Consider the following 12729-nt stretch of genomic DNA (forward strand, 5'->3'; position numbering starts at 1 on the left):
CTGGGATGAAGGATTACCAAGTTAGTTCAAATGAATGACCTTGACCAACTTTCAAAGGTCAAAGGGGTCAAATGTCATAAAATCTTCAAACGACTTCTTCTCAATAACCAAAAGGCCCAGGGTACTGATATTGGGCCTGTAGCATGCTGGGATGAAGGGCTACCAAGTTTGTTTAAATGAATGACATTGACCCACTTTCAAGGTCACTGGGGTCAGATGTCTTAAAATCTTCAAACAACTTCTTCTCAATAACCAAAAGGCCCAGGGTACTGATATTGGGCCTGTAGCATGCTGGGATGAAGGACTATCAAGTTTGTTCAACTGAATGACCTTGACCAACTTTCAAGGTCACAGGGGTCAAATGTCGTAAAATCTTCAAGCGACTTCTTTTCAATAAGCAAAAGGGCCAGGGTACTGAAATTGGGCCTGTAGCATGCTGGGATGAAGGATTACCATGTTAGTTCAAATGAATGACCTTGATCCACTTTCAACCTAATGTCCTTGTTCGACAATCAAGGTCAGAGGCGTCATATGTTTAAATCTTTTAATAGGTTCTTATGAAATCTTAAGATTACAAGTGTTAGATTAATAACAGGTGAGCGATGCAGGCCCATTGGGCCTCTTGTTAATTAAAAGTTGAACCATGAATTAATTTTCAATTAAACCTTTAGTAATTTGTTTGATAATTAATTCTCAGTCTTACATTCATTAAAATGTTAAATTGACAATTATTCATTCAGTAAGCTGTTGAGTTGACAATTAATCCATTATCAACTTTTAATTAGCATACATGTACACATGGACCAGGTACCACAATCAGGAAATAAATGTTGGCTTATTGAATGTTTGAGACTCTGTTTCTGTGTCACATGTACTGGGAAAACATTTTGTTGTATTTATCATTTGTCTGGCATCCTCGAAACTCCAGGTGTTGTACTCACTTACATTCTCTGCAATCTTAGAATATGTCCTGGCAAAATTGAAGGCACGCTGCTAGCTGTTTTACTGGATTCAGGTAAAATAAAACTGACCAAGAACTAGGCCAATGCCTAAAGCTAAACTTTATTTGCGGGTTACAGAGGAGTGACATCTTTCTTAAGAGCTGGTCAATTTTACTGCTGCTTGATTCTTTTGATGTCCATCAAAGGATCAAACTAGTCTTCTTGTATCATCCACAAGATGGCACACACTTCATGAGCTGTCGATTTTGTCATGACATATTCCAAGAATGCAGATAACACACATGAGTGTAACCCTTGGAATTTGAGGATGCTCGTCTTGTGAAAACTTATCTTACACCTCTATGAATTTCAGATGGTCCATCGGTGTGACTTTCTTAACCTGGAGCTGACAAACCCTGACCCAGTTGGCCTGTCAAAAGACGATCCCTTAGGGAGCCTACCAGACTCGGTTACAGAGCTCCCTCGTCAGAGTTTCCATGTCGTTGTGTTTTCCTTGTTACTGGAGTATCTTCCCCTGGCCAGTCAGCGATGGACATGCTGTTGCCATGCCCACCAGCTCCTAGCAGGCAATGGACTATTGGTAATTGTGACTCCTGATTCTCACAAACAGCACAGGAATGCCGCCATGATAAAAAGCTGGAGACTTGCTGTGGAATCCATCGGATTTGTAAGGTGGCGATATGTGAAACTAGACCACATACATTGTTTGGCATTCAGAAAACTTGAAGTTGGGGAAGTGAGGGACAAGGTGGTAGGACCCGCCTCTCCCGACATGTTATACATACCGCAGGACTTCCACGAGGACGAGGAAGTAGGGGTCACAGGTCACACAGATGCAGACAATGAAGACATTTCTAAAACGTTCGAGGAACTTCCATCATGTTGTGATAGTGTTGAAAGTGATTAATTAAATAAAGAAATGTTTTCCTGTTTTAGATGAAGTGAATTTTGTGAAATTAATTTTGTTACTGTGTTATTGCATTAAGCTCACGTTGCAAGGAAGTGCAAGTGAAGCTATGCAAGATTCAGCATCTGTCTGTCAATCAATTTCAACACATTTTCTGCTGATAGGAAAGTTCTCAAACTTTTATCAAACTCGTTACATCTTCAAGAGTATAAGTGTGAACCTCATTACCACCTTGGCCAAAAATGGTACTAAATTGGATAGGTGAAAAAAAGAAAAGAAGCAGTCTTAAGGTCTAAGTTAGATTTCTTCGTAAGCATGGCATTGTGATTTCAAGTTTGTTCAACTCTTTGTCAGTGTAGTATGAAGGAGTCACAGCTGGGGTCAAAGTTCAACACAAGTAACAACTGCTATGATGCCTTGAAAATATTCATTTCCATGACTATGAAAGTCTGAATTTAAATTAAATATGTGTTTTGAGGAATCACGTTTTAAGTCCTTTAAAGATCTTATTCTGCTGTTGCATCTGCTCTTCTTCCCACAGGTGAGCAACTCTCTTACCATGCCCAAAGTTGCTATATACGAACTCGAGTTAATATATGTGAAGTTGATATACATTATTAAACACTCTGAACCTGGGATGCTTCCTACCACATTGAAATGAAGATTTGTCATACAGAGACCAGTATATCTGCTTACAGTGACTGGTCCAATGTATTGTGTTTATACAAATAGTAATCAACATGGAATGGAGATGCCTCTTGCCAGATTTAATCAAAAGTAGTTCATCCAGTCATAAGAAGTAGTCTTTTGTTTTCATTGAAGTCGGCCATTTATATGTGAATTCAATTTTCTGCACATGTTTCTTAATATCACGAAAATCGGTCAATTTTGTAAATTTACCTTTCATATCCCAAATCCAAATTCAACATCAGATACTTTTGTAATGAAAAGTTCATGGTATGGAATGTTTCAGCATTCTTCAAGGAATTTTAAAGTTGAAATCAATATAACAAAATTGTACGAGTTGCCTCACAGAAATTAGCTAAGTGTTAACAAGGAGTATCAGTTCAATTTATCAAATTCTTTATCAAATACTTTATTTCAAATCCTTAACATTTCCTTTTCTCAGTGGAGTTAACCCTGTCTATATAATAAAGGACATATTATAAGACTCTTTCATGTCCAGGGGTGTAGGATAGGGAAGTTCTACTTGAGGGGTTTTCAAACAGCCTTGAGTTTCCGAAGGTTTTGCCAAATTTGAAAATTCCGATGGTGGAATTTCCATATCCTACACCCTTGGGCATGAAAGAGTATTTTTCTCTCATTCCAGCTACCAGAATAAGCTCAGAAACCATGAAACCATGCATGTGGACTGGCTACCATTTTGAAAATATCAAAATTTCCCCTGAACTTTTTTGAGGAAAACGAACTCTTCAGCAGATTCAGCATACCCCATATTGTTTGTGCAGACAAAACTAATCTCATCTTTCTTATGTGTACGCTAAAAATAGATATTTCCTACACCCCTTTCTTACCCTGGACAGCTCTATCTTGCACACACGGAAATGAGAGAAAAAGAGATATTTACATGTCTCACATCTTCAGATTTAGTAAACTCTGGCTGTATGAATTAGTGTATACACAATGAAAAAGGCTCAGCGAATTGAGACTTGTTTCAAAGATAACCAGTCTGATGTCAGCCACTGCTTTTGTTCCTTCAACATCTAGAAACATGGAACGTATTTGGGATCCATTATGTCTACTTAAAGAACAGAAGGATACTGACACACTTCTTATTCAATGCTTGAACAAACAATGACGGCTTTTTTTTCCTGAAACCTTCGACCACGTCACTACCAGAGCAGGGTGTCAATGAACCTACATAACAAAATGGTTTAATAGCAAGTCAGTTCTGCCAGATATGTGGCTGTAATCAGTCTGTGACCGTGTTAACAGATTACTTAGGCGGTAGTTACAGGCAGGTGGTTTTAAAAACAGGTTGAACTTACGTAAATGTCATATTTGATTCAGTACTCTCTTACCTATTCAACTGTGACGTCAGCTTCATCAGCAAGGAAAATGGCATATGTAAAGACAACAACGCAATTCAAACTAAAATTCGATAAATTAGGGGAATATTTGAAGAAATGAAAGATTAACATGAAGATCATTGGAAAAGCACAGATAATAAACCAGGTGTTCCAGAAGCGTAAGAGTCTTCTTTTTCATCGACGAAATCCGCCATGTAAATTTAGGTAAAGTCCAAGGAATGTCGCATCCTCGTAGCGAGAATCGGGGTAGTGACAGTGAAACGACAAGCCACGCTAGAGAGCATAAAAAAACCCCATCGGCCTCCATATCACACAATGAAATGGCATAGTTGTCAATAAGGTCATGATAGCGACCATAAAACTTGTCCGTAGTCTTTAAATACTGTGTTGTATGTTTGTCCGTCAGCAGTCGACATCTATCACGGAAATCGTGAAACAAGTTTTTAGGATATATATAGTTAAGTAGGGTGTCAATGAACCTACATAACAAAATGGTTTAATAGCATTTTTTGCTAGTGAAGTGACCGATCTTGGAAAACTGTAGAGTAAAATCAGAAAAATACGGAGTTAGAATGGAGTTAAAAACAACAAAATCCATGAAAAACAGAATGCCAAACATATTTGGTGAATTGTTAAAAACAGTTGGTTTAAATGTGTCTCAACGTTTGTTCGATGTTTCAGAAAGAAATATATTGAATACTAAGCTAGCCTTTGATTGCAAGTCTTGAGCGAATGAGCGAAACGAAGCATAATTACATTTGCAAAATATGAGTCTTTTGTAGTAAATTGCATACAGTATTTACTAAACCTAACCTAGGCTGTAAGTTACAACCCCGAAAAAATATAACGTAAAATGTTTAATAATTTTGTATATGATTTCCTGTATATCTAAGATTTAGGTAATATTGCTGATAAAGCAATTGGTAAATACGATAAGAAACAAAATAGAAACACAGTACTATTGAGGAAATAACTTAATCAGCCAAAAAAAAGGACAAAACAAAACAAGTAGAAATTTGAAGTCTTTGTTAAGGACCCCCGTACGATTGCTAAAACCTGTAACCAATCATTGGAAACTGTTATTTTTCGACATAAAGATGAAATAAGCAAATAAAATCATCATCAGTCTTCTGAGTGTAAAACACCAGCGGGACTAGACAGGGATTCGAACCCTGGACTTCAGGTTGTCGCTCTAACCTACCGACCTACCTGGTCAACGGAATGCTATAGTCAAATGTGCTAGTTACATCCAAAATGTAAGGGGAGGTTACTGTATAAACGAAAAAATGAAGTGTAGTGGGACAGGGATCCTTAAAATAAGAAGAAGAAACGATGTGACACCAAAAGAAAAAGAAATGTTTAGCGTCATGAATTCAAAAGAAAAGAAAAAGGAGAAAGTGAAACCGGATGCTTTAAATGGGTGAGTGATTCTCGTATCGTAATCTGCATTATTCTTCAATCGAATCGAACAACTAAGTTGTCGACCGCCAAAAATGTACCACGAGGTCAATTGTTTTTATAGAATAATACGTAACTAATTATTTCTCAACGTGGTATTTACAATCTACGTACGTCAGTTTTACGAAATCTTCTAGATACACGTGTATTTATATTTGTACCACCATCGAAATAAAAATCTAAAGAAAATTGCCAGAAGATCAACTATCTTCTTCGTGATATTTAACGGTTCATTCGATTTATAAAAAGGTAAAAGGTTGCATGCAATTTGTATAATGGCGATAAACGTTGAGTCAAGGTAAAGGTAAAACCTGCGAACTCTTGATTTGAAAGTAAATGAGACTTACAGTCCGTTAGTACAATGAAATTACTCCATGATATCTTACGTTTTGTATACATCTGTTTTTGAAACAAACAAAAATACAATTCAGTTATGTTAACAACAATACTACAAGTTGGGTGGTCGGGTGGTGCAGTGGATAGCTCACTTGTCTTTCACCAAGGCGGCCGGGGTTCGATTCCCCGGTCGGACATGAACCGGTATGGGGTCACCTGCCCGATCACGTGAATTTTCTCCGGGTACTCTGGTTTCCTCCCACATTTAGACCCTCCGCGCGCTAACATCCAGGCCAACAAGAGTGATTAATATAAGTTGTAAAAACATGTGTTTCTTAATTGTTGTAAAATAAAAAGGTTTATATATTATATACTAGAAGTTAGCAGGAATCCCTCACCAAGTTTACCATTAGACTTACATATTTGATAAAAAGACGTTCGACTGATAAAAGCGATCAAGGATATGATATCTAATTTGGATTAAATACATCTTAAACAATTACCGACGGTAAAGATTAGAACACAAGGAAATTAGACGATCCAACTCAATACAAGAAGGTCATTTAAGATACTGGTTGTTTGCTCAGCAAGTCCAATTACAGACGCGTCAGAAAGCAGAACAATATTTTTTTGAGGAAATGCAGAAAGGGTCGAACTATATTTGCATTGTACGACCTGAACGCATCAGACAAGTCGACTCGGCTGTAGATTGATTAGACGGGTAACAAATATCAGACTTAAGCAATCTGATAATCATGGAAGTATTAAACTAAAACAGGTAGTATATTAAATTTCAAAATCCTCGGCTAACGATTTCATGAAGGACATCCAATAGCGAGCAATATTTAAATACAAACTCTGGAGCTGAATTTCAGTCTGCACAGAAAACATTTACGGCCCATTTGTTCTATGTACCAGAAACACAAAAGTCACTCTCCGTGAAAACAATCGACGAAGCCAAAATACTTCTTCGTCTTCGCGAAAAAATCTTATATTTTAGCCAAATACAGTCAAATACCATATATCCCGCCAAGATATCATAGATGAGTTAGTCAGGAGCTCGCTGACCATTGCGTTCAAGTAGAGCACTTGGAAATGTGTCCAATGCCACCTAAAGCAATGCCGAGAACAAAGTGAGATTAAAAGCAAACGAGAGGGTGTTCGAAGGTTCCCACAGTTGAATACAATATGGCTTACTGTATCTATTACCAACGTGTATAGATGCAGTCACGTGTTTGTGTAACTGTTACGTACATCTTTCAATATATAAAGTGTTCGACTCTGCTGGTGGTATAGTTAGTCCCGCAGTTTGTCGTAACCTTGTGTGGTGGCATAGTTAGTCCCGTGACCTTGTGTGGTGGTATATTTAGTCCCCAAGGTTTGTCGTAACCTTGTGTGGTGGCATAGTTAGTCCCGTGACCTTGTGTGGTGGTTTATTTAGTCCCCAAGGTTTGTCGTAACCTTGTGTGGTGGTATAGTTAGTCCCCGATGTTTGTCGAAACCTTGTGTTGTGGTATAGTTAGTCCCCGAGGTTTGTCGTAACCTTGTGTGGTGGCATAGTTAGTCCCGTGCCCTTGTGTGGTGGTATAGTTAGTTCCCGAGGTTGGTCGTAACCTTGTGTGGTGGTATAGTTAGTTCCCGAGGTTTGTCGTAACCTTGTGTGGTGGCATAGTTAGTTCCCGAGGTTTGTCGTAAACTTGTGTGGTGGTATAGTTAGTCCCCGATGTTTGTCGTAACCTTGTGTTGTGGTATAGTTAGTCCCCGATGTTTGTCGTAACCTTGTGTGGTGGTATAGATAGTCCCCGAGGTTTGTCGTAACCTTGTGTGGTGGTATAGTTAGTTCCCGAGGTTTGTCGTAACCTTGTGTGGTGGTATAGATAGTCCCCGATGTTTATCGTAACCTTGTGTGGTGGTATAGATAGTCCCCAAGGTTTGTCGTAACCTTGTGTGGTGGTATAGTTAGTCCCCGAGGTTTGTCGTTACCTTGTGTGGTTGTATAGATAGTCCCCGAGGTTTGTCGTAACCTTGTGGGGTGGTATAGATAGTCCCCGAGGTTTGTCGTAGCCTTGTGTGGTGGTATAGTTAGTCCCCGAGGTTGGTCGTAACCTTGTGTGGTGGTATAGATAGACCCCGAGGATTGTCGTAACCTTGTGTGGTGGTATAATTAGTCCCCGATGTTTGTCGTAACCTTGTGCGGTGGTATAGATAGTCCCCGATGTTTGTGGTAACCTTGTGTGGTGGTATAGATAGTCCCCGATGGTTGTCGTAACCTTGTGTGGTGGTATAGTTAGTTCCCGAGGTTTGTCGTAAACTTGTGTGGTGGCATAGTTAGTCCCGTGACCTTGGGTGGTGGTATAGTTAGTTCCCGAGGTTTGTCGTAAACTTGTGTGGTGGCATAGTTAGTCCCGTGACCTTGGGTGGTGGTATAGTTAGTTCCCGAGGTTTGTCGTTACCTTGTGTGGTTGTATAGATAGTCCCCGAGGTTTGTCGTAACCTTGTGTGGGGGTATAGATAGTTCCCGAGGTTTGTCGTAACCTTGTGTGGGGGTATAGATAGTCCCCGGGGTTTGTCGTAACCTTGTGTGGTGGCATAGTTAGTCCCGTGACCTTGTGTGGTGGTATAGTTAGTTCCCGAGGTTTGTCGTTACTTTGTGTGGTGGTATAGATAGTCCCCGATGTTTGTGGTAACCTTGTGTGGTGGTATAGATAGTTCCCGAGGCTTGTCGTAACCTTGTGTGGTGGTATTGATAGTCCCCGAGGTTTGTCGTAACCTTGTATGGTGGTATAGATATTCCCCGATGTTTATCGTAACCTTGTGTGGTGGAATAGATAGTCCCCAAGGTTTGTCGTTACCTTGTGTGGTGGTATAGATAGTCCCCAAGTTTTGTCGTAACCTTGTGTGGTGGTATAATTAGTCCCCGAGGTTTGTCGTAACCTTGTGTGGAGGTATAGATAGTTCCAGAGGTTTGTCGTAACCTTGTGTGGTGGCATAGTTAGTTCCCGAGGTTTGTCGTAAACTTGTGTGGTGGTATAGTTAGTCCCCGATGTATGTCGTAACCTTGTGTGGTGGTATAGTTAGTCCCCGATGTTTGTCGTAACCTTGTATGGTGGTATAGTTAGTCCCCGAGGTTTGTCGTAACCTTGTGTGGTGGTAAAGTTATTCCCCGAGGGTTGTCCTAACCTTGATTGCCACGGTTATCTCTTTTATGTAGTGACATGTTTAATAATATACACACTTTTCTATTTATCTAAATTGAAATGAACCAGTACGCCATTAAATGTTTTAAATTCAAAATTAACGGTTTTTTTATGCATGTTTCAACAGTAGTTTAGACTAGTTGGATTGGATTTCCAGCTTTTTGGCTCCAAGTATCACCGATGAGACCTAGGAGGACGAAACAGCTGTATGGTGCCGAGTAATTCAACTGTGGCATACTGTCAGGTGCAGTCAAATGTGTGTGTGTGTCACTGTGTTACGTTCATCTTTGACAACTAGGCAGCAAGCAGAAGTATCGTATTCTGGTGGGACGCCTTGTATGTTAAACCAGGGCATGGTGATGATGACGTAGTGTGTGACTTTAATTTATCTCACGTCTGTGGCTATCAACTTTGACATTATTGAGACAACATCATTGAAATTATGGTTGACGCAAGATTCGAAAAAATGGCGCAATCGTTCTGTTGAACTTTGTTTTACTTGTAACGTCCCTAAAACCTCTCTTTCGTGATGAAAATGACATGCTACTTATACCGCACGCGCGTTACCTTTTCGCTTAACCCCTAAATCTTCTGATCCAGGTAAATATCATACATTAAGACAACTTTACCGATAATATCAAAATGTGTCCTTTGCTCTTGGCTGAGGAAAGAATGAGAATATTATTTGCCACTGCATTTTAGGGTCAACAGACAATGTGTCGAATCGAACGAGAACGATATCAATGTCAATATGTGCTTGATTAGTGTGGGGAGACCGATACCCCCAGAACATGTTTAAACTAACGTTGGAACTACTTTCTTTTATTACGCGAGTTTACCGAGTCCCCAGATGACCTCGTGGCTCGGTGTCTGGGGCCAAATACAGCATTTGTTTATCAATTTCGTACGGCTGACATGTTGTTTGTTTAAGTCAATCCATTCTTGATAACAGATGTCGAAATACAAACATTTCTGTCACTCGGCGCTCTGGGATACAAAACACGTCAACACCAGGTCTAAACAAACTAACTGTTTACACAACGTCTTACTGTCTCTGGCCTAATAATGCTTAAATTACGATTGCTATTTAGACTAGGTTTTTTCGGTAAATTTACATTTTGAGTGTATAAACTATAGTATTAAGTTTCATATAACGCATGTTAAACGCTGTAGTGTGTGTTTGTCTTTCCGTATTTCGTTTGTACTTGTGAATATGTTTTCGTTGACATAATACCAAAAATAGTATTCTCGATTTTTAAAGGGCGTTTTAATCCTTTGTCTAACAAAACACACACTATTTTTTTGTTTTCTTGTACACAGTGCGAGAATATACACGTAATATTTGTTTAACTTCCAATTAACACAATATTTAATACTTGTACGCAGAAATTGAACCAGGACGTCAAACGAGTCATGACTAACTTAAAAAAAGTTGTTCTCCATTTTTCTATTTAAATACTGATATAGATTTGTATAACTCGTCGATTTATAAGATCAAAGTCTGATAATTTATCATTAAAGAAACATGAAAAATCGGATACAGTTATTTTCTTTAATTTGAATCATGCATACAAATGTTCATGGTAAACACATTTTTGTATTCGATACTTGGTCATAGACATTATTAACTGTAATATATTCTTCTGGGGTTATATCTTGATCAAATATCGTTTTGTTAATGAAAAAATCACAAACGAATTAAAACTAATGCAGGTAAATGTGCAAATAAGGAACCCAGCTCCTTACAGTGTTCACGAATGCATTGATATGTATTTTTAAAAATAATGTATTAAAAATATGTATTAACATCATTTCAAAAACATTAAGTGAGTCCCATGCATGGTTTAAGAAATTCATTTTTTTCCGCATCTAATACTGTAATGAAATTAATCGTATTCGATCTCGACCGTGAAATAGGCACGGGTAATTTGAATCTGTCTGAAGTTATATAAAATAAACCAGTAATGATATTAGATTTACATTTGGAACTTTACTAACTCAGCGTTATTGAAATTGACATTTGACTTTAATGGTAATTAACAATTAAATAGGAAAAACACACCAGTACTCCGACAATCATCTCTTTTCTTTGAATATTTAGTTACTATCAATTTCAAACGCAAAATAATTATTAAAAAGAAAATTTGCACATATGCTCAAAAATGTGGAATTGAAACCATACAATGGATATGTATGCACAAAAAGTTGTTTTTAGTCGAAATTTGGCAAAACATCTGAAATATACATATGTATCATATGTTATTCTATGTATGTTGTGTTACATAGCAATAAAACAAGAATCTTACACGAAACACCACCATTGATAAGGATATCATTCAATGAATCTTTGAGGAGTTTGCCTCAATAGGATACTTGCGGTATCGATTATTTAAAAAATAATCATCTTAACTTAATTCGATATCACAGGAGAACATGCTCTTATTTATTGAGCAGATGTCAAAACGAAGGAAAAGACAACTTGAGCCATTACGAAATAAGTGAAAGATCAAAAAGAAAACCTCGTGGTCCGGAAGGTGAGACAAAACAATATATATGTGTTACAGGTATCCTAACCTACCCTAGATTTTCCTGTCGACCCTTGAACTTGCATTTGTAATGTAAAATTTGATATAATGAATGATATTGATCCATGAAATGCAAAACATAAAGATTAAAACAAAATTATTTGCCTACCGACCTACCTTATTTTTCAGACATGTTAACTGAAACACACATATTTTGTTTGGTCTAAGCATTACCTGCACCTCATATGGCGTCGTCATGATGTCTCCCGTCACCACTTGTGGCGCCGTCATGATGTCTCCCGTCACCACATGTGGCGCAGTCATGATGTCTCCCGTAACCACATGTGGCGCCGGCATGATATCTCCCGTCACCACATGGGGAGTCGTCATGGTGTCTCCAGTCACCGCATGTGGCGCCGTCATGATGTCTCCCGTCACCACATGTGGCGCAGTCATGATGTCTCCCTTCATCACATATGGCGTCGTCATGATGTCTCCCGTCACCACATGTGGAGTCGTCATGGTGTCTCCAGTCACCACATGTGGCGCCGTCATGATATCTCCCGTCACCACATGTGGCGTCGTCATGATGTCTCTAGTCATCACATGTGGAGCCGTCATGATGTCTCTCGTCACCACATGTGGGGTCGTCATGATGTCTCTAGTCACCACATGTGGCGCTGTCATGATGTATCTTGTCACTGTCACCGCATGTGGCGCCGTCAAGATGTCTCCGGTCACCACATGTGGCGACGTCAGGATGTCTCTCGTCACCACATGTGGCGTCGTCAAGATATCTCTAGTCATCACATGTGGCGCCGTCATGATGTCTCTTGTCCCCACATGTGGCGTCCTCTTGATGTCTCCCGTCACCATATGTGGCGCCGTCATGATGTCTCCCGTCACCACATGTGGCGTCGTCATGATGTCTCTAGTCACCACATGTGGCGCTGTCATGATGTATCTTGTCACTGTCACCGCATGTGGCGCCGTCAAGATGTCTCCGGTCACCACATGTGGCGACGTCAGGATGTCTCCCGTCACCACATGTGGCGTCGTTATGATGTCTCCAGTCACCACATGTGGCGCCGTCATGATGTCTCTCGTCAACACATGTGGCGCCGTCATAATGTCTCGATATGTCCCGTTTCTACATGTTGCGCCGTCATGATTTCTCCCGTCACCACATGTGGCGTCGTGATGATGTCTGCGGTCACCACATATGACGCCGTCATGATGTCTTCCGTCACCAAATGTGGCGCCGTCATGATGTCTCCCGTCACCACATGTGAC

The 12729-nt window shown here is 39.5% G+C and overlaps 1 protein-coding gene across 3 annotated transcripts in view; it reads left to right on the forward strand.

The window, feature by feature from the left end:
- Nucleotides 1-1900, forward strand: part of LOC110456728 (probable methyltransferase BMT2 homolog) — a 39431-nt gene extending 37531 nt beyond the window's left edge. For all 3 annotated transcript variants that reach the window (XM_021507645.1, XM_021507643.1, XM_021507644.1), the window contains exon 5: nucleotides 1315-1900. In XM_021507645.1, the coding sequence (XP_021363320.1) occupies nucleotides 1315-1869 (555 nt within the window). In that variant the 3' untranslated portion in view covers nucleotides 1870-1900. The remainder of the gene's footprint in view (nucleotides 1-1314) is intronic.
- Nucleotides 1901-12729: the final 10829 nt, after the last annotated feature.

Source organism: Mizuhopecten yessoensis, unplaced genomic scaffold (assembly GCF_002113885.1).
Source record: "Mizuhopecten yessoensis strain PY_sf001 unplaced genomic scaffold, ASM211388v2 scaffold8839.1, whole genome shotgun sequence".
Taxonomy (NCBI): domain Eukaryota; kingdom Metazoa; phylum Mollusca; class Bivalvia; order Pectinida; family Pectinidae; genus Mizuhopecten; species Mizuhopecten yessoensis.